We start from the raw sequence: 24,577 nt of genomic DNA on the forward strand, positions 1-24,577 counted from the left end.
ATCCGAGATAGTGCTACTCCGACCTCCAACTGTTCCCTGGACTATGCCCCTATCAGGAGATCGTCCAAGTAAGGGATAATTAAGACGCCTTTTCTTCGAAGAAGAATCATCAATTCGGCCATTACCTTGGTAAAGACCCCAGGGTGCCGTGGACAATCCAAACGGCAGCGTCTGAAACTGATAGTGACAGTTCTGCACCACGAACCTGAGGTACCCTTAGTGAGAAGGGCAAATTTGGGACATAGAGGTAAGCATCCCTGATGTCCCGGGACACTATATAGTCCCCTTATTCCTGGTTCGTTATCACTGCTCTGAGTGACTTCATCTTAATTTGAACCTTTGTAAGTGTTCAAAAAAAATTTTTTAGAATAAGTCTCACCTAGCCTTCTGGCTTCAGTACCACAATATAGTGTGGAATAATACCCCTTTTCTGTAGTAGGAGGGGTAATTTAATTATCACCTGCTGGGAATACAGCTTGTGAATTTTTTCCCATACTACCTCCTTGTCGGAGGGAGACTTGGTAAAGCAGACTTCAGGAGCCTGCGAAGGGGAAACGTCTCGACATTCCCATCTGTACCCCCGGGATACTACTTGTAGGATCCAGGGGTCCTGTACGGTCTCAGCGCCATGCTGAGAACTTGTCAGACGCGGTGGAACGCTTCTGTTCCTGGGAATGGGCTGCCTGCTGCAGTCTTCTTCCCTTTCCTCTATCCCTGGGCAGATATGATCTTATAGGGACGAGAGGACTGAGGCTGAAAAGACGGTGTCTTTTTCTGCAGAGATGTGACTTAGGGTAAAAAACGGTGGATTTTCCAGCAGTTGCCGTGACCACCAGGTCCGATGGACCGACCCCAAACAAGTCCTCTTCCTGTATACGGCCATACTGTGCCGTTTGGAATCTGCATCACCTGACCACTGTCGTGTCCATAACATCTTCTGGCAGTTATGGACATCGCGTTTATTCATGATGCCAGAGTGCAAATATCCCTCTGTGCATCTCGCATATATAGAAATGCTCTATAGTCAATAAAATACTGTCCCTGTCAAGGGTATCAATATTTTTAGTCAGGGAATCCGACCAAGCCACCCTAGCTCTGCACATCCAGGCTGAGGCGATCGCTGGCCGCAGTATAACACCAGTATGTGTGTATATACTTTTTATTATATTTTCCAGCCTTGTCAGCTGGTCCTTGAGGACGGCCCTATCTATAGACGGTACCGCCCCTTGTTTTGATAAGCGTGTGAGCGCCTTATCCACCTTAAAGGGTGTTTCCCAACGCGCCCTAACTTCTGGCGGGAAAGGGTATACCGCCCATAATTTTCTATCGGGGGGAACCCACGCATCATCACACACTTTATTTAATTTATCTGATTCAGGAAAAACTATGGTAGTTTTTTCACATCCCACATAATACCCTCTTTTGTGGTACTTGTAGTATCAGAAATACGTAACACCTCCTTCATTGCCTTTAACGTGTGGCCCTAATAAGGAAATACGTTTGTTTATTCACCGTCGACACTGGATTCAGTGTCCCTGTCTGTGTCTGTGTCGACCGACTAAAGTAAACGGGCGTTTTAAAACCCTTGACGGTGTTTTTGAGACGTCTGGACCGTACTAATTGTTTGTCGGCCGTCTCATGTCGTCAACCGACCTTGCAGCGTGTTGACATTATCACGTAATTTCCTAAATAAGCCATCCATTCCGGTGTCGACTCCCTAGAGAGTGACATCACCATTACAGGCAATTGCTCCGCCTCCTCACCAACATCGTCCTCCTACCTGTCGACACACACGTACCGACACACAGCACACACACAGGGAATGCTCTGATAGAGGACAGGACCCACTAGCCCTTTGGAGAGACAGAGGGAGAGTTTGCCAGCACACACCAAAACGCTATAATTATATAGGGACAACCTTATATAAGTGTTTTCCCTTATAGCATCTTAATATATATATAAGCATATCGCCAAATTAGTGCCCCCCCTCTCTGTTTTAACCCTGTTTCTGTAGTGCAGTGCAGGGGAGAGCCTGGGAGCCTTTCCTCCAGCCTTTCTGTGAGGGAAAATGGCGCTGTGTGCTGAGGAGATAGGCCCCGCCCCTTTTTCGGCGGCCTCGTCTCCCGCTCTTAACGGATTCTGGCAGGGGTTAAATATCTCCATATAGCCTCCGGAGGCTATATGTGAGGTATTTTTAGCCAAATTAGGTATTCATTTGCCTCCCAGGGCGCCCCCCTCCCAGCGCCCTGCACCCTCAGTGACTGCCGTGTGAAGTGTGCTGAGAGGAAAATGGCGCACAGCTGCAGTGCTGTGCGCTACCTTTAGAAGACTGAGGAGTCTTCTGCCGCCGATTCTGGACCTCTTCTTACTTCAGCATCTGCAAGGGGGCCGGCGGCAAGGCTCCGGTGACCATCCAGGCTGTACCTGTGATCGTCCCTCTGGAGCGGATGTCCAGTAGCCAAGAAGCCAATCCATCCTGCACGCAGGTGAGTTCACTTCTTCTCCCCTAAGTCCCTCGTTGCAGTGATCCTGTTGCCAGCAGGACTCACTGTAAAATAAAAAACCTAAGCTAAACTTTCCTAAGCAGCTCTTTAGGAGAGCCACCTAGATTGCACCCTTCTCGGCCGGGCACAAAAATCTAACTGGCTTGGAGGAGGGTCATAGGGGGAGGAGCCAGTGCACACCACCTGATCCTAAAGCTTTACTTTTTGTGCCCTGTCTCCTGCGGAGCCGCTATTCCCCATGGTCCTTTCAGGAACCCCAGCATCCACTAGGACGATAGAGAAATGGACATTGCACTAATTTTGGATGCCAGCCGGCAAATATCCCTCTGTGCATCCCTCATGTATAAAAGTGCGTCTTTTATATGCTCTACGTTCAGCAAAATAGTGTCCCTGTCTAGGGTATCTATATTTTCTGACAGGGAATCTGACCACGCAGCAGCAGCGCTGCACATCCAGGCTGAAGCTATAGCCGGTCTCAGTATCACACCTGTGTGTGTATATATAGATTTCAGGATAGCCTCCTGCTTTCTATCAGCAGATTCCTTCAGGGCGTCCGTATCCGGAGACGGTAGTGCCACCTTTTTCGACAAGCGTGTGAGCGCTTTATCCACCCTAGGGGATGTTTCCCAGCGTGACCTATCCTCTGGCGGGAAAGGGTACGCCATTAGTAACCTCTTAGAAATTACCATCTTTTTATCAGGGGAAGCCCACGCTTCTTCACACACTTCGTTTAACTCTTCAGATGGAGGAAAAGCTACTGGTAGTTTTTTCTCTCCAAACATTATACCCTTTTTTGTGGTACCGGGGTTAACCTCAGAAATGTGCAACACATTTTTCATTGCCTCAATCATGTAACGTGTGGCCCTACTGGAAGTTACATTAGTCTCTTAGTCGTCGACACTGGAGTCAGTATCCGTGTCGACATCTGTGTCAACCATCTGAGGTACCGGGCGTTTTAGAGCCCCTGATGGTTTTTGAGACACCTGGGCAGGCACAGGCTGAGAAGCCGGCTGTCCCACATTAGGTATGTCGTCCAACCTTTTATGTAAGGAGTCGACACTATCACGTAATTCCTTCCACAGCACCATCCACTCAGGTGTCGACCCCGCAGGGGGTGACATCACATTTACAGGCATCTGCTCCGCCTCCACATAAGCCTCATCAAACATGTCGACACAGCCGTACCGACACACCGCAATCACACAGGGAATGCTCTGACAGAGGACAGGACCCCACAAAGCCCTTTGGGGAGACAGAGAGAGAGAGTATGCCAGCACACACCAGAGCGCTATATAACACTGGGATCCCACTATCAATGAGTGATTTCCCTATAGCTGCTTTTTTATATATATTACATATATATATATATCTATACTGCGCCTAAATTTAGTGCCCCCCCTCTCTTTTTTACCCTTCTGTAGTATTCTCAGACTGCAGGGGAGAGCCAGGGAGCTTCCTTCCAGCGGAACTGTGAGGGAAAAATGGCGCCAGTGTGCTGAGGGAGAAGCCCCGCCCCCTTTTCGGCGGACTTTCTCCCGCTTTTTCTGTGATACTGGCAGGGGTGATTTTACATCTATATAGCCTCTGGGACTATATATGATGTATATTTTGCCAGCCAAGGTGTTATTTATTGCCCTCAGGGCGCCCCCCCCCCCAGCGCCCTGCACCCATCAGTGACCGAAGTATGAGGTGTACATGAGGAGCAATGGCGCACAGCTGCAGTGCTGTGCGCTACCTTGGTGAAGACTGAAGTCTTCTGCCGCCGATTTTCCGGACCTTCTTCGTGCTTCTGGCTCTGTAAGGGGGACGGCGGCGCGGCTCCGTGAACGAACACCAAGGTCGGGTCCTGCGGTCGATCCCTCTGGAGCTAATGGTGTCCAGTAGCCTAGAAGCCCAAGCTAGCTGCAAGCAGGTAGGTTCGCTTCTCTCCCCTAAGTCCCTCGTAGCAGTGAGTCTGTTGCCAGCAGATCTCACTGAAAATAAAAAACCTAAATATACTTTCTTTCTAGGTGCTCAGGAGAGCCCCTAGTGTGCATCCAGCTCGGCCGGGCACAAGAATCTAACGGAGGTCTGGAGGAGGGTTAGTGGGAGGAGCCAGTGCACACCAGTAGTCTAAAAGCTTTCTTTATAGTTGTGCCCAGTCTCCTGCGGAGCCGCTAATCCCCATGGTCCTTACGGAGTCCCCAGCATCCACTTAGGACGTTAGAGAAAGTGTTTTTCCTTTTTAAAGTAGAAGTTGGCTGGTTTGCTGAAAAAGTTGGTTAGGTGTAAGGAGCACCAGATAAGTTGGACAGTTGGATGTCATGTGCTCTGGTGTATGGCCATCCTAAGTTTGTCCCGAGGACTGGATTTGAGAAGCTCTGCTTTAATTTATGTCTCAATAAGACACATGTCCTATACATCCTCATTTGGTGATGTCATCAGCTACTTTGGCCTCCAATATCATCTCTATGTTGCCGACACTCCTTCCCCCTGACCTTTTTGGTATCGCCAACGGTCTCAGTTATTTCCTCCTGGATGTCCCAGCATTATTAAACTTAACATGTCTGATGCTAGGTACATTCCATCCAATAATTGTACCAATGTCCCAATAAACTTAACATCGGCCTGATTTCTTGTATATTGTGTACAAATGATTGTTTCAGTGATAAATCAGGAAAATCTTGCCAACAAACACGACGTTTGATAATCAGCTCGACCGGTCAGGAGCGACAATGTCGACCACAATCTTGCAATATCCTGCAGTGTTAGCTTTCTCAATAAACGGTCCATATTTCCCATGACTAGGTTCTCTTCATTGTGGGCGGAAATATGCAAATTCAGTGTGGAATAGCAAGAAAATGGATTTTAAAAAAAAATGCTTTGTATGTAGCTCAGATATCGGCATTTTCAGTCTGGCAAAAAATTGTCAGAACCAAAAAAAAAAAAAAAATCTGACCATGTGTACCCAGCCCAAGCCTGAGCTGATAATCTTCCCGCCCTCCTGAGTAACCTTACCTACCTCAATTTCATTATCTAGTTGATAGCATGACAATCACCTCTAGCTCACAAGTGTGCTCTCTTGGGAGTTATCTTCAACTCATCCCTCTTCTTCAAACCTCTCGCAGTACTGACATTTCCATATCCAGGATCAGACCCTTTATCACACTGGCGGTAACTCACCTCATTTCTAGACTGGTCTACTGCTACCTCTCTTATCTGGCCTCCCTGTCTCACACCTCTCTCCACTACAATCTGTCCTCCATGCTGCTGCCTGGCTCATCTTCCTTTCCAAATATTCTACATTAGACTCCCGTCTCCTACAAGCCCTACACTGGCTCCTCTTCAAATGGGATGCGGTTAAGACACTGGCTGTTGGGATCCCGGCAGTCGAAATACCGACTCCAGAATCCCGACACACGTCAGAATCCTGACCGTAAGTACAGTGGCTGGGAAGTTAGGGTTAGGCTGCAGGGAGGAGGGGTTAGGGTTAGGCTGCAGTGAGAGAGGGTTAGGGAATAGCATACTTTACTCGCACGTCTGTATTTTAAACATCAGGATGCCGGCGCCGGTATTTTGACTGCCGGGATCCCGTCCGCCATTCACACATACCAAACCCCTTCAAAACACCTCACACTTGCAAAGCCCTCACCCAATCCTCTCTTATATACATTTCTGACCTCATTTCCCAACACAATCGAGCCTATTATGCGCTGCAAACCCTAAAGGATGATATTACGGATAATAAGTACGGACAGTAAATTTTAAGACAGCGTAAAAATAAGATATTAAAAACCGCACAGCTGGTAAATTCAGTGCCATTTTTAAATAGATGACAATAGGAGAACTCAAAATCAACTAGCTGAGTCAACAGTCTGCTGTTCCAGAAATAATGACTACTTATCTGATATAACAGACTGCCTTAAAGAGTCATCCTCATATCTTCTAAATAAATGTTAGTGTTTACATATTTACAGCTCTAGGTCATATTATTAATTATAATCTGTTAAGTAGCACAGGTTTGCATAAAAGAAACCAAGATGAAGGAAACTTTGATGGTACTGTATCTTTCCTTTCAAGTATGACGTAAAGGTGAACAGCACACCTACACTTTTCAAAACACACACACACACACAAGCATAATCATATCCAATCTGGCAGCACAAAATCTTTACTAGAAGCAATGACTGAGACAGATTTAAATCTTGCAATTATTTGTATTTCTAAAGTGTTTTCATACATGTATGGAGGAAAGAGACTAGTTATCAGTCCAATCTAAAAGAGCAGTTCACAAAATAAGCTGTCCTCACTAAGGGGTCTATTCATGAAGCAGTGAAAGGTGTGGAGAAGTGAGCCAGTGGAAAAGTTGCCCATGACAACCAATCAGCATTGAAGTAACATTTATAATTTGCATACTATACAACTGTATGGAGCAGCTGATTGGTTGCCATGGGCAACTTCTCCACAGTCTCACTTCTCCACTCTTTTTCACTGCGTCATGAATAGACCCCCAATACTCTTAACATTTCAGTTGCAAAAGATGTCACAAATAAGGTAGTGCAGCATGTATATCTTCTCTATGCCAAAATATACCATAGGCTTATTATCTTATTCAACAATAAGCATACCGATCAAAGTATAACTTGAGTTACAACCGTGAATTAGGAATAACATAATATATATATATATATATATATATATATAATTTTTTTTTTTTTTAACAAAACAAAATTACCAAAGCAAGGCACTTATAACTTTTATGGCAGGAATGTATTAGAAATAGAACGGTCATCATAGTCACATTGCCTTCATTACAAGTGTTCAATTATTCATATTTGTCTGCTATAAAAAGTATGGTACAGTTAATTCTGGAAGTTGCAAAAAACAACACACGTCTGGCTTCATCTGATGGAAGAGATTACGCAGCTCCTTGTTGCCACTGTTGCAGCTATCGTTTCCTCTGCATTTTAAATCTATAAATAGCCGGAGATTTCACAGTTTCTTTCTTCACCTTCACTTTTTGTCTTTTGTCCTTAAAAAACAAAACAAAAACAAAAAAACAGCTGTGAGAATCTTAACAAAAAGCAAATATCACTCATGCAATGATCAAACAAATTGCAGCTGAAGAAAATATAAAATATGATGAGGTGTGACAGCGAGTCTTATATAAATGTAGTGAGTCATGGTACAGCCCCAGGTACAACTGACAAAGACACAGAGTGAACATCAGGTGGGATTTTGCCTGTAGATGTGAAAGGAAGAGTCAGTTATTTGTATGCCATCTTAAATAACCACAAATAAATGCATATAATGATGTAGTGTAGGGTCTATGTAACAAGGGCTTTCAGCAAGCTATATAGATTACCTTCGGTGACATCTCCTAATTGTGGCATCCAAATGAATAAAGGGACTCATATGCACCACTAATATGCTGCCATTGCTATAATGCCTCACATATTACCATTATCCCAGATCTGGTTTGGAAATGCATAATTAACACTACTTAATTTGGTTTTAGGTGGTAAAGATTTAGGGGCACTCATCACTGAAACAGATAATTTGTAGTTAAACCTCCTGCCCTCCAATACCGAAATATTAAATAGACTTTTTTTTTTTTCTCACTAAAGGGGCGTACACATTGATCGATATAACGGGCGTTCTATTGAACGGCTGATATATCGCGGGTCCATCGACCTGGGTATTCGAACCATATGTCTGAACGCCGTCATTCACAGACATATCGCGTCAGCACTGCTGATGACCAATATATCTACCGATATATTGGTGCATCGCTGTGTGTGTACGGACGGTCAGCCAATCGCTTGTACACATGCTGCAGCAGCCGGCGGTGATTGACAGCTGAACTAGGCGGGTGCATGTAAACGCCTGCCCAGTTCCTGACGTCTTTCCCGATGGATCATGCAGTGTATATGCTCAACACACTGCCCAATCCTTCCATAGATATATCTGCAGATCAATTTATCTGCAGATATATCTACTAGTGTATACCCAGCACAAGAACAGTTGTGCCCGTCTCTCATAGTGACGTGTGCAGGATGGTACACTGAGGGTTAACAAACGTTTATCATAACAATAACACTCTGCTATGACTTGCAGAAGAATAATAGAAACCAGTGTATCTAAAAGGGCCATAACATATGTGCTAGTAAGAATTAAGGTACTTTATGCAACATGATGAATGGAGTCCAAAACATTTCAGTCTATGGGCTAGATGCATCATCGCTTAGAGAGTGATAAAATGGGCAGTGAAAAAGTACCAGCCAATCAGGTCCTAACCGCCATGTCACAGGCTGTATTTGAAAAAATAAGAATTTACTCACCGGTAATTCTATTTCTCGTAGTCCGTAGTGGATACTGGGACTCCGTAAGGACCATGGGGAATAGCGGCTCCGCAGGAGACTGGGCACAACTAAAAGAAAGCTTTAGTCTAACTGGTGTGCACTGGCTCCTCCCACTATGACCCTCCTCCAGACTTCAGTTAGGATACTGTGCCCGGAAGAGCTGACACAATAAGGAAGGATTTTGAATCCCGGGTAAGACTCATACCAGCCACACCAATCACACCGTATAACTCGTGATACAATACCCAGTTAACAGTATGATAACAACGGAGCCTCTCAACAGATGGCTCAACAATAACCCTTTAGTTAAACAATAACTATATACAAAGTATTGCAGACAATCCGCACTTGGGATGGGCGCCCAGCATCCACTACGGACTACGAGAAATAGAATTACCGGTGAGTAAATTCTTATTTTCTCTGACGTCCTAAGTGGATGCTGGGACTCCGTAAGGAGCATGGGGATTATACCAAAGCCTGACTCTGCAGCACCGAATGGGCAAACTCTAGGTCCTCCTCAGCCAGGGTGTCAAACTTGTAGAATTTAGCAAATGTGTTTGACCCCGACCAAGTAGCTGCTCGGCAAAGTTGTAAAGCCGAGACCCCTCGGGCAGCCGCCCAAGAAGAGCCCACCTTCCTCGTGGAATGGGCTTTCACTGATTTAGGATGCGGCAGTCCAGCCGCAGAATGTGCAAGCTGAATCGTACTACAGATCCAGCGAGCAATAGTCTGCTTTGAAGCAGGTGCACCCAACTTGTTGGGCGCATGCAGGATAAATAGCGAGTCAGCTGTCCTGGAAACATACATTTTTAGGGCCCTGACTACGTCCAACAACTTGGAAGCCTCCAAGTCTTTAGTAGCCGCAGGCACCACAATAGGTTGGTTCAAATGAAAAGCTGATACCACCTTAGGGAGAAACTGGGGACGAGTCCTCAATTCTGCCCTATCCATATGAAAAATCAGATAAGGGCTTTTACATGACAAAGCCGCCAATTCTGATACACGCCTGGCCGAAGCCAAGGCCAACAACATGACCACTTTCCACGTGAGATATTTCAATTCCACGGTTTTAAGTGGCTCAAACCAATGAGACTTTAGGAAATCCAACACCACGTTGAGATCCCAAGGTGCCACTGGAGGCACAAAAGGGGGCTGAATATGCAGCACTCCCTTAACAAAAGTCTGAACTTCAGGCAGTGAAGCCAGTTCTCTTTGAAAGAAAATCGATAGAGCCGAAATCTGGACTTTAATGGAACCCAATTTTAGGCCCATAGTCACCCCATGACTGTAGGAAGTGCAGGAAACGGCCCAGCTGAAATTCTTCCGTTGGGGCCTTCCTGGCCTCACACCACGCAACATATTTTTGCCAAATGCGGTGATAATAGTTCGCGGTCACTTCTTTCCTAGCTTTAATCAGCGTAGGAATGACTTCCTCCGGAATGCCCTTTTCCTTCAGGATCCGGCGTTCAACCGCCATGCCGTCAAACGCAGCCGCGGTAAGTCTTGGAACAGACAGGGCCCCTGCTGCAGCAGGTCCTGTCTGAGCGGCAGAGGCCATGGGTCCTCCGAGATCATTTCTTGAAGTTCCGGGTACCAAGCTCTTCTTGGCCAATCCGGAACAATGAGTCTAGTTCTTACTCCTCTTCTCCTTATTATCCTCAGTACCTTTGGTATGAGAGGAAGAGGAGGGAACACATAAACCGACCGGTACACCCACAGTGTCACTAGAGCGTCCACAGCTATCGCCTGAGGGTCTCTTGACCTGGCGCAATATCTTTCTAGCTTTTTGTTTAGGCGGGACACCATCATGTCCACCTGTGGCCTTTCCCAACGGTTTACAATCAGTTGGAAGACTTCTGGATGAAGTCCCCACTCTCCCGGGTGGAGGTCGTGCCTGCTGAGGAAGTCTGCTTCCCAGTTGTCCACTCCCGGAATGAACACTGCTGACAGTGCTAACACGTGATTTTCCGCCCATCGGAGAATCCTTGTGGCTTCTGCCATCGCCGTCCTGCTTCTTGTGCCGCCCTGTCGGTTTACATGGGCGACTGCCGTGATGTTGTCTGACTGGATCAGTACCGGCTGGTTTTGAAGCAGGGGTTTTGCCTGACTGAGGGCATTGAAAATGGCCCTCAGTTCCAGAATATTTATGTGTAGGGAAGTCTCCTGACTTGACCATAGCCCTTGGAAGTTTCTTCCCTGTGTGACTGCCCCCCAGCCTCGAAGGCTGGCATCCGTGGTCACCAGGACCCAGTCCTGTATGCCGAATCTGCGGCCCTCTTGAAGATGAGCACTTTGCAGCCACCACAGCAGAGACACCCTGGTCCTTGGAGACAGGGTTATCAGCAGATGCATCTGAAGATGCGATCCGGACCACTTGTCCAACAGGTCCCACTGAAAGGTTCTTGCATGGAACCTGCCGAATGGAATTGCTTCGTAGGAAGCTACCATCTTTCCCAGGATCCGCGTGCAGTGATGCACCGACACCTATTTTGGTTTTAGGAGGCCTCTGACTAGAGATGACAGCTCCTTGGCCTTCTCCTCCGGGAGAAACACTTTTTTCTGTTCTGTGTCCAGAACCATCCCCAGGAACAGTAGACGTGTCGTAGGGACCAGCTGTGACTTTGGAATATTTAGAATCCAGCCATGCTGTTGTAGCACCTCCCGAGATAGTGCTACCCCGACCAACAACTGCTCCCTGGACCTCGCCTTTATCAGAGATCGTCCAAGTACGGGATAATTAAAACTCCCTTCTTTCGAAGGAGTATCATCATTTCGGCCATTACCTTGGTAAAGACCCTTGGAGCCGTGGATAGACCGAACGGCAACGTCTGGAATTGGTAATGACAATCCTGTACCACAAATCTGAGGTACTCCTGGTGAGGATGGTAAATGGGGACATGCAGGTAAGCATCCTTGATGTCCAGTGATACCATGTAATCCCCCTCGTCCAGGCTTGCAATAACCGCCCTGAGCGATTCCATCTTGAACTTGAATTTTTTTATATATGTGTTCAAGGATTTCAAATTTAAAATGGGTCTCACCGAACCGTCCGGTTTCGGTACCACAAACATTGTGGAATAGTAACCCCGTCCTTGTTGAAGTAGGGGCACCTTGACTATCACCTGCTGGGAATACAGCTTGTGAATTGCCTCTAGCACTGCCTCCCTGCCTGAGGGAGTTGTTGGCAAGGCAGATTTGAGGAAACGGCGGGGGGGAGACGTCTCGAATTCCAGCTTGTACCCCTGAGATACTACTTGAAAGATCCAGGGATCCACCCGTGAGCGAGCCCACTGATTGCTGAAATTTTTGAGACGGGCCCCCACCGTACCCGGCTCCGTCTGTGGAGCCCCAGCGTCATGCGGTGGTCTTAGAGGAAGCGGGGGAGGACTTTTGCTCCTGGGAACTGGCTGTATGCTGCAGCTTTTTCCCTCTACCTCTGCCTCTGGGCAGAAAGGACGCGCCTTTAACCCGCTTGCCCTTATGGGGCCGAAAGGACTGTACCTGATAATACGGTGCTTTCTTTGGCTGTGAGGGAACATGGGGTAAAAATGCAGACTTCCCAGCTGTTGCTGTGGAAACTAGGTCCGAGAGACCATCCCCGAACAACTCCTCACCTTTATAAGGCAAAACTTCCATGTGCCTTTGCATCACCTGTCCACTGCCGAGTCCATAACCCTCTCCTGGCAGAAATGGACATTGCACTTATTTTAGATGCCAGCCGGCAAATATCCCTCTGTGCATCTCTCCTATATAAGACTGCGTCTTTAATATGCTCTACGGTTAGCAATATAGTGTCCCTGTCTAGGGTATCAATATTTTCCGACAGGGAATCTGACCACGCAGCTGCAGCACTGCACATCCATGCTGAAGCAATAGCTGGTCTCAGTATAATACCTGTGTGTGTATATACAGACTTCAGGATAGCCTCCTGCTTTCTATCAGCAGGTTCCTTTAGGGCGGCCGTATCCGGAGACGGTAGTGCCACCTTCTTTGACAAGCGTGTGAGCGCTTTATCCACCCTAGGGGATGTTTCCCAACGTGACCTATCCTCTGGCGGGAAAGGGTACGTCATTAGTAACCTTTTAGAAATTAGTAGTTTCTTATCGGGGGAAGCCTATGCTTCTTCACACACCGTTTAACTCCTCAGATTGAGGAAAAACTACTGGTAGTTTTTTCTCTCCAAACATAATACCCTTTTTTGTGGTACCTGGGGTAACATCAGAAATGTGCAAAACATTTTTCATAGCCTCAATCATGTAACGTGTGGCCCTATTGGAAGTTACATTAGTCTCATCGTCGTCGACACTGGAGTCAGTATCCGTGTCGACATCTGTGTCTGCCATCTGAGGTAGCGGGCGTTTTAGAGCCCCTGATGGCTTTTGAGACGCCTGGGCAGGCACAGGCTGAGAAGCCGGCTGTCCCATATTCGGAATGTCGTCAAACCTTTTATGTAAGGAGTCGACACTGTCACGTAATTCCTTCCACATAACCATCCACTCAGGTGTCGGCCCCGCAGGGGGTGACATCACATTTATAGGCATCTGCTCCGCCTCTACATAAGCCTCCTCATCAAACATGTCGACACAGCCGTAGCGACACACTGCACACACACAGGGAATGCTCTGACAGAGGACAGGACCCCACAAAGCCCTTTGGGGAGACAGAGAGTATGCCAGCACACACCAGAGCGCTATAATAATACAGGGATTAACTGAATTATTTCCCCTTATAGCTGCTATATAAGTTATACTGCGCCTAAAGTTAGTGCCCCCCTCTCTTTTTTACCCTTCTGTAGCTTGAAACTGCAGGGGAGAAGCAGGAAGCGATCCTTCCAGCGGAGCTGTGAGGGAAAAATGGCGCCAGTGTGCTGAGGGAGATAGCCCCGCCCCTTTTTCGGCAGACTTTTCTCCCGCTTTTTTTTATGGATTCTGGCAGGGGTAGCTATCACATATATAGCCTCTGGGACTATATATTGTGATTTTTAGCCAGCCAAGGTATTTATATTGCTGCTCAGGGCGCCCCCCCCCCCCCGCGCCCTGCACCCATCAGTGACCGGAGTGTGAGGTGTGCATGAGGAGCAATGGTGCACAGCTGCAGTGCTGGGCGCTACCTTGTTGAAGACCGAAGTCTTCTGCCGCCGATTTCCAGGACCATCTTCATGCTTCTGGCTCTGTAAGGGGGACGGCGGCACGGCTCCGGGACCGAACGATCGAGGTCGGGTCCTGTGTTCGATCCCTCTGGAGCTAATGGTGTCCAGTAGCCTAAGAAGCCCAAACTATCTCCAGTCAGGTAGGTTCGCTTCTTCTCCCCTTAGTCCCTCGTCGCAGTGAGTCTGTTGCCAGCAGATCTCACTGAAAATAAAAAACCTAAAATATACTTACTTTCTAGGAGGCTCAGGAGAGCCCCTAGTGTGCATCCAGCTCAGCCGGGCACAAGATTGTAACTGAAGTCTGGAGGAGGGTCATAGTAGGAGGAGCCAGTGCACACCAGTTAGACTAAAGCTTTCTTTTAGTTGTGCTCAGTCTCCTGCGGAGCCGCTATTCCCCATGGTCCTTACGGAGTCCCAGCATCCACTTAGGACGTCAGAGAAATGTCAGTTAGGAGCTGATTGGCTGGTACTTTTTCACTCTCCATTTTATCACTTTCCAAGCGATGATGCATCTGGCCCTTTGGGAGGACTAGGACTTTACCAGTGAGTTATCTGCCAGGATATCTATCTAGATGGTGTTTTTAAATGGATGTGTTAGCATTTGTCTTTGCTTCCTTATCATTTGTCAGTTTATTTTGTTCAGTCACTTACAGTATAATTAGAGGTGGACACAGGACGGTGATACTCCTGCATAGGTTTCTGAGCACATATGGCAGCTCCGAGCCCCCAAAAATACAACAGTAGTACATTTTAACAGTTTAGCTCCACTTTAAAAACACAAGAAGTCACCCATTATTGTTAAATGCATAACAAAGAAGCTGGAAAATATTTAAATGACTCCATGTAATAATATAACCAGGGACGTATTAAGGCTAGCGGGAGCCCCAGGGTAACAAAGTTGTGTAGGATCCCAGCAATAAATTTCATACTCTGCCCCCACTCCGTCCATATACACAAGTGTCCCCCTGTATAGTATACAGTGACCCCGAATGCCTGCCTCCCATGGTCGGGTCTTACCAGCACTGAGCAGCAGAACAGCAATGGCAGAAATGTCCCCTGGCAGCACAAGGGGACAGTCATCACAGTATCTCACAAACATGTACTGTAGCAGAATAGTACAGGCCACCTGAGTAGACGCAGGGTCAGCAGCGCACCAAGTAACAGAGTGTTTGAGGAGGAGGCAGAACTCGGAAGCTGGAACTCCCTGTATACTTTCTGTTCTGTCTGTTTGAACTTGACTATTCCCCCCCATACACACACTTGGATTGCACACTGCCCCCCCCCCCCACCCCCCACACACACCACCACCCACTTGGATTGCACACTGCCCATCCCTCCACCCACCTCCCGCACGGACACACGCTTGGATTGCACACCGATTCCACCCACACACACACACTAGGACTGCAGACTACCCTCTCCGCCAAATACACTCGACCTGCAGACTGACTACCCACTAAACACACATTTGGAGTGCAGACTACTCATTCCTCTCACACTCACACTGCCCCCTCCCCACACATACACATGTACACACTCTCTGACTTGAATTGCAGGGTGACTCACCACTGGCACTGTCACTGCCACTGCAAAGAAGAGAGGGGATCCACAATTACATGGGAGAAATAGAAGCTGCTGCAGCTGGACTGCACAAGAGCTCCCCTTTGGCCATCTTCCTTTATCCAGCGCACAGAGAGATCTCCCTGAGGAGCTGCCACACATGCACAGGGTAGCTCCAATCTATTCCTAATCGGCCGTCACACAAGGACACAAGCATGGTGGCTGCATGTCATAGATGTGTGTGAAATGGGGGGATAGGGGCCCGGGCTGCTGCTGCTAGTACATGCCGCACCAACTGTGTGGGGGCCCCGGGGCGACTGCCCTTTCCATTCCCTTAATCCGGCCCTGTATAGAAGTGTCGGTCAGCCATAAAATATTTAGTGGACTATATCAATATGCAATGGTGAGTTATAACAAAAGGATTCCTCACCAGCAGATCTTTGCGAGTCTGTATTTTCTGAGAAATTACAAACATTTTCTTTTCTCTTTCAATTCGTTGTTTTAAAATCGTGTACTGATGCTGCCTTTGTTTGTCCAATTTCTGTTTTTCAAAAAAAAAAAAAAAAAATTAGTTTACAGATACAATGGGGGACATTTCTGAATAAGACTTTATAGGTATTCGTTTAGTACTGGTGAAAAGTAAAACTGACAGTAAGTGGACATTTTCTAAAATAATTTTCTGAAATAAAAATAAAAAAATTATTTTAGATTATAATTTGCAAGGTTATAATTACTTCCTTTCAAGAGGAACCACTCTTGTTAAAGTTAAATACATTATTTACATTTTTAATTGTCTTTTCAAAAGTGTGGTCCACACTAGTGGAGGAGCACTTGTGTGTGCACAATACGTCATTGTCAGAATCCCAATATAACAATATTTTCTATAATTATTTATTACCAGTTATTTATATAGCGCACACATTCTTCAGCGATTTACAGAGAATATTTGGCCATTTGCATCAGTCCCTGCTCGAGTGGAGTTTACAATCTATATTCCCTACCACCTTGTAAACACACAGACATTCATATGCTAGTAGACAAATAAATATAAAAGAAAACACTGCGCTTAGAGAATGGTGAATTTAGATTAAGAAAAAACTACATGTGCGGTTTGTCAGAATGAACAGACTCAGTGAGGCGCATTAATATAAAATATTAGTTTATAAACATAAAATTTACAAGCAACATTATAGGGGTATATTCAATTGAAGTCGAAAGCTGCCGTCTGTCGAAAAGACGCAGGTTTTTAACTTTTTTAGGTCAGAAGGGGTTCCGACCTATTCAATATAACACCAAATTATTCGACAAGTCAAGGAATTCAACTTGTCGAAAAGCACGTGGATCGACGGAATAGCTGCCGATCCACTTGCTTGTGTGAAAGTGGGCTTCAACGCGTTTCATCTCCTAGTCTTGAGACTTTTTTTTTTATTAAATTTTATTAATCCGCTGGAAATATTGTTATTGCAATTTATATCCATTAGCAGATGGTAAATTGTGAAAAGCCTGCAGGCTTATAGTTGTGTACTATTTTAGTGTTTACACATTATTATATTATATTGTTGCTTGTGAATTTTATATTTCTGTTTATAAACTAATATATTATAATAATGTGCCTCACTGAGTCCGTTCATCCCGACAGTCAGCCCATGTAGTTTTTTATTAATGTAAATTCACCATTCTCTAAGCACAGTGTTTTCTCTTGTATTTATTTGTCTATGTGCTATACACAGCTTGGCAGGCTGTGCTCACTCAGCAGCTGGAGTATTGGTGTACATACAAGTGTTTTAAAGCACCGGTACTGATCAGTCTGTGACTTAGGTCTCAGTCTGTTTAATAATTGTTCCAATTCATATGCTAGGGTAAATTTTGTTGGGAGCCAATTAAATTTACCAGTATATTTTTGGATTGTGGGAGGAAACTGGAGTGCCCAGAGGACACCCACGCAAGCACTGGGAGTATATACAAATTCCACACAATCTCTTCAGCCTTGAAGAAACTTGGGGGTATATTTATGAAGTGGCAGCTTACTTCTCAGTGGGCTTGGCATAAAAATGTAAAGCACCGCAAATATTAAGTGCTTTCAATTTTGTGGTCAAACCAGCCAATTTGGAAAGCCATGAGCCTTATGCTGTTCTTGCGTTGCACATGAAGTCCTTTTTCCAGCCAGGGTGAAGGTGCATACTTTGACACACTGGCAAAGTGCAATGGATACCTTGCTCTAGACCAGATATACAGTACTGTAACAGCACATTTGAAAGTATTGTTATTTTTTTCCTAAATGGAGGAGGTATATTTTGGCAAAATAGAAGATTTATAATAGCTAGGTATTATATATACTTTGGATCGACTTTTTATCGGAAAGAGAAAAAAAAGCTTAAAAAGAAAAATCGCTTTTCAGATCAAAGTACTACACAGCATTATACATACAGAAAATAACTGAAATTTACCCAGACAAAAAATATTGATAAAACAGATATTGCATATCAAGCCTGAAGCACTTTGATAAATATCTGTACATGCGGTGTATCATTTCTAATAGAACAGGTGCAGTCACCACTTGTGTCGCTACACATTTAATCTCTAACCCATCCCCCCAGTGTTCTCTAAGAAATGTGGACACCTACATGAAATGTACCACTAGCAAACTTCTCCCAAGATTCAAACAAACTTACTTTTAACTGCTTGGAGTCTGTGAGACCCTTCAGTTTCTGCTTGTGGAGGGTTTCCAAGGTGGGTCTATTATACACTCTGTCCACCAACTCCGGCGCCGTGTTCAGATGTGCAGCCAAATCAAACTGTCGAACTACAACAAAACACAATCCAATTTGGTTTTGTTAATAATATATATATATATATATATATATATATATATATATATATTAGGAAGTGCTGGAAAGCAGTATTATAAAATATTATTAAAAAATTGATTATCTAATAAGCTTTAATTCAATTGTTCACTTTAAGAGGTCTTAGCTTTTAATTTTTAATAAATTTGCAAAAATCACAAAATAAAACTTTTTTCTCGCTGTCATTATGGGGTACTGCGTGTAGAATTTTGAGGGGAAAAATAGGAATTTGATACCTACCGGTAATTCCTTTTCGCCGTTACTTGTGGGTTAGAGGTGTGTGGTAGTGGAGTTTGGCACAGAATCTATAAAAAAAAAAAAAAAAACACTGTCTCCTCCCCCCTCTAGCCCCTCCAATCTCCTTCCTGCTCAGCCATCAACTCAGTTTTAGTTTTGTGCCTGTGGAGTACAGACACAGTTTTTCTTTCTCCTTAGATTTTTTTATTTTTTGTTGGTTCTCAAAAGTACCTAGTCCCTAGACTACTGGAGTGGGTTTAGTATTCCCACTCTGTGCTGCCGCTGGAGGTCACCACACTTTGGTCACTGGGGCCATCCTGCTCTTCAGGATGCGGCAGGAATAAGGTACAGGACAGCCACAATCTGTCACTGACAGTATTGGGCTGTCCCCTCTATTGTTACTCGCTTTTATGTATATATGCTCCCCCCCCCCCCCCCCCTGCCTGCCAGCCGCATCGAACACCTCCCCCCTCAGTGAGGGCGAGCGGTGGGGTTGTGAGGACATGCAGAAACTGAGTCCGGGAGAGTGTTATACACTCCCTGGGACCAACACACGCTGCCGCGACAGCCGCTGTGTGTAGCGGCGCGCGGAAGACGCGAACTTCCGGTTTCGGTAATCTCCCAGGGAACAGCCGCGGCGGTTACGTCAGACTTGCAGGGACGGCTTCCCGCCCTGCTCTGCCCACGCTGTTCTGCAGCTTCCTGAATGCTCCGGGGCGCCATCTTCTCCGGCTGCATACTGGGGGACGCTGTGCTACTCAAGCACACACGGATGCCACTATCTTCTGGGGGAAGTGTTTCATTACAGTCACACAACTAACTGAAAGTATATTGTGGGCTAGCCCTAGTGGGGGATAGCAGTCAGCATTCTTGGGGTCACTAAAATCGGGGGACAACTGCTAGGTCACTTTTCTAGGGGATTTATAGTACATGTTTAGTACTCTTAAATATTAAACATAAATAGAATAAAATATGGCCAGTAAACCGGACAAGGCTACAAAGGGCAAAACGGCCTCTGTAGTTTATTTCTCCTGTTCACAGTGTGGCTCAAAGCTGGCTAAGGGTAGTGCTGACGCAGGTACCCTCTGTACTTCGTGCTCTGGTGCATCAGTGGCGGATCAGCAGGGAAGTTCCACAGATCAGTCTATGCCCCCATGGGTCAAGAACATGGCAGATGCCATTTCGGATTTGCGTCAGTCTAGGTCGGAGGCTGAATCTGCTCAAACTCAGGTGGAGCCTCTGTGGGCCAAAAACATGGGCAAGTGTCTTACTGATTTAACCCATTCTTTAAATAAGTTTGTAAACTCTGCCAGCAGTTCCGCTGCTACTAAACGACCACAACCGTTACCCGCTATAACGTTTCCGGGAGAGGAGTTGAATTCTCTGACATCTCCATTGGAGGAGGGGGAGGTAGATCCTGAATGGTACGAAGTTTCGGCTTGTGAAGACGAGGAGCTATCTACTAGCTCAGGTGTTAGATTGCTGATAGAAGCCATTCGTCAAACCCTTAATATTCAGGATGCGGCAGTGGAGACTTCCTCTGCCTTTTTCAAACAACAGAAAAGACAGGTTACTGCCTTCCCTTCTTACTCTCACTTTGCGGATATTTTAAAAGAACCCTGGCTTAAGCCGGATCCTCGTTTCCAGGCTCCTAAGAAATTAAAATTTCTATATCCTTTTACGGAGGAAGATACAACATTTTGGGAGACAGCCCCAAAGGTAGACGCTCCTATTTCACATTTGGCAAAAGCTACGGTTATTCTTTCTGTACAGTCCGTGACTTTAAAAGACCCTACAGATAGGAAGATAGAGGCAATACTAAAATCTATGTTTTATCAGGTGTCTCTCTCCGTCCGGTTCTTGCGGGAGCCTGGGTCCTTAAGGCCGTGGATGAATGGCTAGCACAGGTCGTATCTGGAATGCAGTCGGACGATCCATCGGAAGTCATTCAATTAGCAGAACAGATTTCGGAGGCTCTTACTTATGTGGGTGAGGCCTTGTTAGATTCTGTTGCTCTACAGTCCCGTGTTTCTGCCTTGACAGTGTCAGCAAGACGGTCTCTTTGGCTTAGGGTTTGGAATGCTGATTCGGACTCAAAGCAGACCTTGACGGCAGTTCCTTTTGAAGGGGAGTTTCTTTTTGGGTCGGAGTTATTTAAGATACTACAGGAGGAAAGAGCCCCTTTCTTCCATCTGCTCCTCACAAACTGAAACCTACGAGGTTTCGGTCCTTTCGTACGCAGGGCAGAGGTAATTTCCAATCCTTTCGTGCTTTCTCCAGATTTCCACGAAGAGGGTCATTCAGAGGTAGAGGATCTCAGGCTACTCGCAGACCTGCCAGTAAGCCTGCCGACAAGCCTGATGCATGACGCTTCAGGTCTTCTGGAGGGATCGATGAAGGTTGGGGCTCGGTTACTTCAGTTCAGGGAAGTGTGGCTCCTGTCGAAACCGGATCGGTGGGTAATGGGGGTCATATCCAGAGGATATATGTTGGATCTCAAAGAAACAGTTCCATTCTGGCTGTTCATCACACCTCTCCCAGACGATCCCTCCAGACGTCAAGCTCTTCTTCAGGCAACAGCAACCCTCTTACAAAATGGAGTAATCCTTCCGGTTCCCTCTCCACAGAGGGGTCAGGGTTTTTACTCAGGTCTTTTTCTCGTGGACAAACCGGACGGTTCGTTCCGACCCATTCTGAATCTAAAAGCCCTCAACCCGTATCTCTCAACCCAAAAATTCAAAATGGAATCCATTCACTCAATTATCGCCGCCATGGAGCCAGGGGAATATTTGGCTTCAATAGACATAAAAGACGCCTACCTACATGTCTCTATTTGGATAGGTCATCAATCTCTTCTGAGATTTGCAGTCGGTCCGCGGCATTTTCAGTTTCAGGCTCTTCCCTTTGGTCTATCCACGGTTCCTCGGGTATTTACATAAGTCATGGGTCATGTCGTCGCGGTTCTCCGTTGTCAGGGGGTCAACATCACTCCATACTTGGACGATCTGTTGGTCAAGGCCCCGTCAGAGGCGATTCTCAATCAGAACCTGCGTCTAACGATAGAGACTCTGCAGTCATTCGGATGGATAATAAACTTTCCAAAGTCGTCTTTACTCCCTTCCCAGAAAATTATTTTTCTGGGACTTTTATTCGACACCAACAGCCAGAAGGTGTTTCTTCCTACGGACAAGATTCAGGATCTGCAGTCCAGAATCCGGACCCTGTTGCACTTACCGGTAGTGTCGGTCCTCAGATGCATGCAGGTATTAGGCAAGATGGAGTCTTTCTTCAAGGCAGTTCCATACGCCAGATTTCATGCCCGACCTCTTCAGGCTCAGATTCTCAGCTGTTGGACTCCGATAGATCCACGTCTCGAATTGCAGTTGATCCGCTTGTCGGTAAAGACTCGTCAGTCGCTTCACTGGTGGCTTCACAGTCACAATTTGAGAAAAGGAGCGCCATTCACGGTTTGGTCTTGGATGATGGTCACCACGGACGCAAGCCTCAGCGGTTGGGGAGCAGTGTTCCAGACTCATCACTTCCAAGGGCGCTGGAACAGTCAGGAGTCGAAATTACAGATCAACATTCTGGAGTTGAGGGCAATCCGGTATGCACTCCTTCAGATTCAGACCATGGTACAGGGTCATCCAGTTCGTGTGCAGTCCGACAATGCCACGGCAGTGGCTTACATCAACAAACAGGGAGGAACTCGCAGCTGGTCCGCCATGAGAGAAGTCGCTCAGATTCTCACGTGGGTGGAACGTTGGGTTCCAGTAATATCCGCAATTCACATTCCAGGAGTCGACAACTGGGAAGCAGATTTTTTGAGTCGTTACACGATTCATTCGGGAGAATGGGAACTTCACCAGGAAGTGTCTCTCTCTCTAGTGGCCCGCTGCGGAATGCCCGACGTAGACCTAATGGCATCTCGTCTCAACAAGAAGCTTCCTCACTACGGTTTGCGGACTCAGGATCCTCAAGCATTTCTGATCGATGCTCTAACAGCTCCGTGGCGGTTTCAACTGGGTTACGTGTTTACGCCAATTCCACTGATTCCACGTCTACTTCAAGGCAATAATTCTGGTGGCTCCAGATTGGCCACGCCGACAGTGGTACACTCTTCTGCGCAGCATGGTCGTCGGAGACCCCTTTCGTCTCACCCTGCGACCAGATCTTCTTCTTCAAGGACCTTGTTGCCACCCAGATTTAAGTCGGCTGGCTTTAAAAAACATAGTATCTGAGGTTGAAAAAAGACAATTGTCCATTGAGTTCAACCTATTTGTGGTCTCCTATGCATGATGATTTGACTAAAATTTCTGACTGATGCTGCTGTCAGCCGTTGCATTTTATCCCTATTTATAATAACTATAATGCATGACTATGCACCATACCCCTGGATATCCTTATCCATTAGGAATTTATCTAACCCATTCTTAAAGGTGTTGACAGATTCCGCCATTACAACTCCCTCAGGCAGGGAATTCCAAACACATATTGTCCTTACCGTGAAAAAGCCTTTACGCCGTATTGTGCGGAATCTCCTCTCCTCTAACCTGAGCGAGTGTCCACGAGTCCTCTGTGTTGATCTAACCAAAAACAGGTCCCGCGCAAGCTCTGTGTATTGTCCCCTTATATATTTGTAGATGTTGATCATATCCCCTCTTAGTCTCCGCTTTTCCAATGTAAACATGCCTAGTCTTTCAAGCCTTTCCTTGTATTCCATCGTCTCCATGCCCTTAATTAGTTTGGTCGCCCTCCTCTGAACCTTTTCTAGCTCCAGCATATCCTTTTTGTAGTACGGTGCCCAGAATTGTACACAGTATTCAAGGTGTGGCCTCACTAGTGATTTATATAACGGGAGTATAATACTCTCGTCCCTAGCATCAATACCCCGTTTTATGCATGCTAATATCTTATTAGCCTTCTTTGCTGCAGTCCTACTTTGGGTACTACTGCTTAGTTTGCTATCTATGAGGACACCTAAGTCCTTTTCCAGTACAGAATCCCCTAATTTTACCCCATTTAGTAGGTAGGTGTAATTTTTGTTTTTGTTACCACAGTGCATTACCTTACACTTGTCTGTGTTGAAGCGCATTCTCCATTTGGCTGCCCATGCTTCTAATTTAACTAAGTCGTTCTGAAGAGACTCGGCATCCTCCTCTGTATTTATAGCCTTACACAATTTGGTATCATCTGCAAAAATTGACACCATGCTCTCTAGACCTTCTGTAAGGTTGTTAATGAAAATATTGAACAATAGCGGTCCTAATACTGAGCCTTGCGGCACACCACTTAGCACTTCAGTCCAAGTTGAAAAAGATCCATTAACCACAACGCTCTGCTCCCTATTATCTAACCAGTTTTTGACCCAAGTGCATATTGTGCTTCCTAGCCCTGATTCTTGTAGCTTGTAGATAAGTCATGTGTGGTACAGTATCGAACGCTTTGGCAAAGTCTAAAAAGATTACATCCACGTCTTTACCCTGATCTAGGTTTGCGCTTACTGTTTCATAAAAGCCAAGTAAGTTGGTTTGACAGGATCTGTCCTTCATAAACCCATGTTGATTCCTTTTAATGACCTTATTGACTTCAAGGAACTTCTGAATACTATCTCTTAGAATACCTTCCAATACTTTCCCCACTATAGATGTAAGACTAACTGGTCTATAATTACCTGGTTCAGCTTTACTTCCCTTTTTGAATATAGGCACTACTTCCGCTATACGCCAGTCTTTGGGAACCATACCTGATATAACTGAATCCTTAAAGATCAAAGATAGCGGTTTTGCCAGTTCAGAGTGAAGCTCCATTAGAACCCTTGGGTGAATACCATCGGGCCATGGTGATTTATTAATCTTTAAATGTTTTAATCGGTCACAGACTACTTCCTCGCTTAAATAAGTACCTATCAGTGGGATATTCTCATTATTGAGATTGTGT

At 45.9% G+C, this 24,577-nt stretch overlaps 1 protein-coding gene across 1 annotated transcript in view; it reads right to left on the reverse strand.

Moving 5' to 3' along the window:
* Nucleotides 1–6,680: 6,680 nt before the first annotated feature.
* The window catches only part of UTP11 (UTP11 small subunit processome component), a 36,494-nt gene continuing 18,597 nt past the window's right edge, over nt 6,681–24,577 (reverse strand). The window contains exons 6-8 of the mRNA XM_063954318.1: nt 18,227–18,357; nt 15,985–16,095; nt 6,681–7,515 (exon numbers count right to left, since the gene is read on the reverse strand). Coding sequence (XP_063810388.1) covers nt 7,432–7,515; nt 15,985–16,095; nt 18,227–18,357 — 326 coding nt within the window. The 3' untranslated portion in view covers nt 6,681–7,431. The remainder of the gene's footprint in view (nt 7,516–15,984; nt 16,096–18,226; nt 18,358–24,577) is intronic.

The sequence above is a fragment of the Pseudophryne corroboree genome, chromosome 2, assembly GCF_028390025.1.
Source record: "Pseudophryne corroboree isolate aPseCor3 chromosome 2, aPseCor3.hap2, whole genome shotgun sequence".
Taxonomy (NCBI): domain Eukaryota; kingdom Metazoa; phylum Chordata; class Amphibia; order Anura; family Myobatrachidae; genus Pseudophryne; species Pseudophryne corroboree.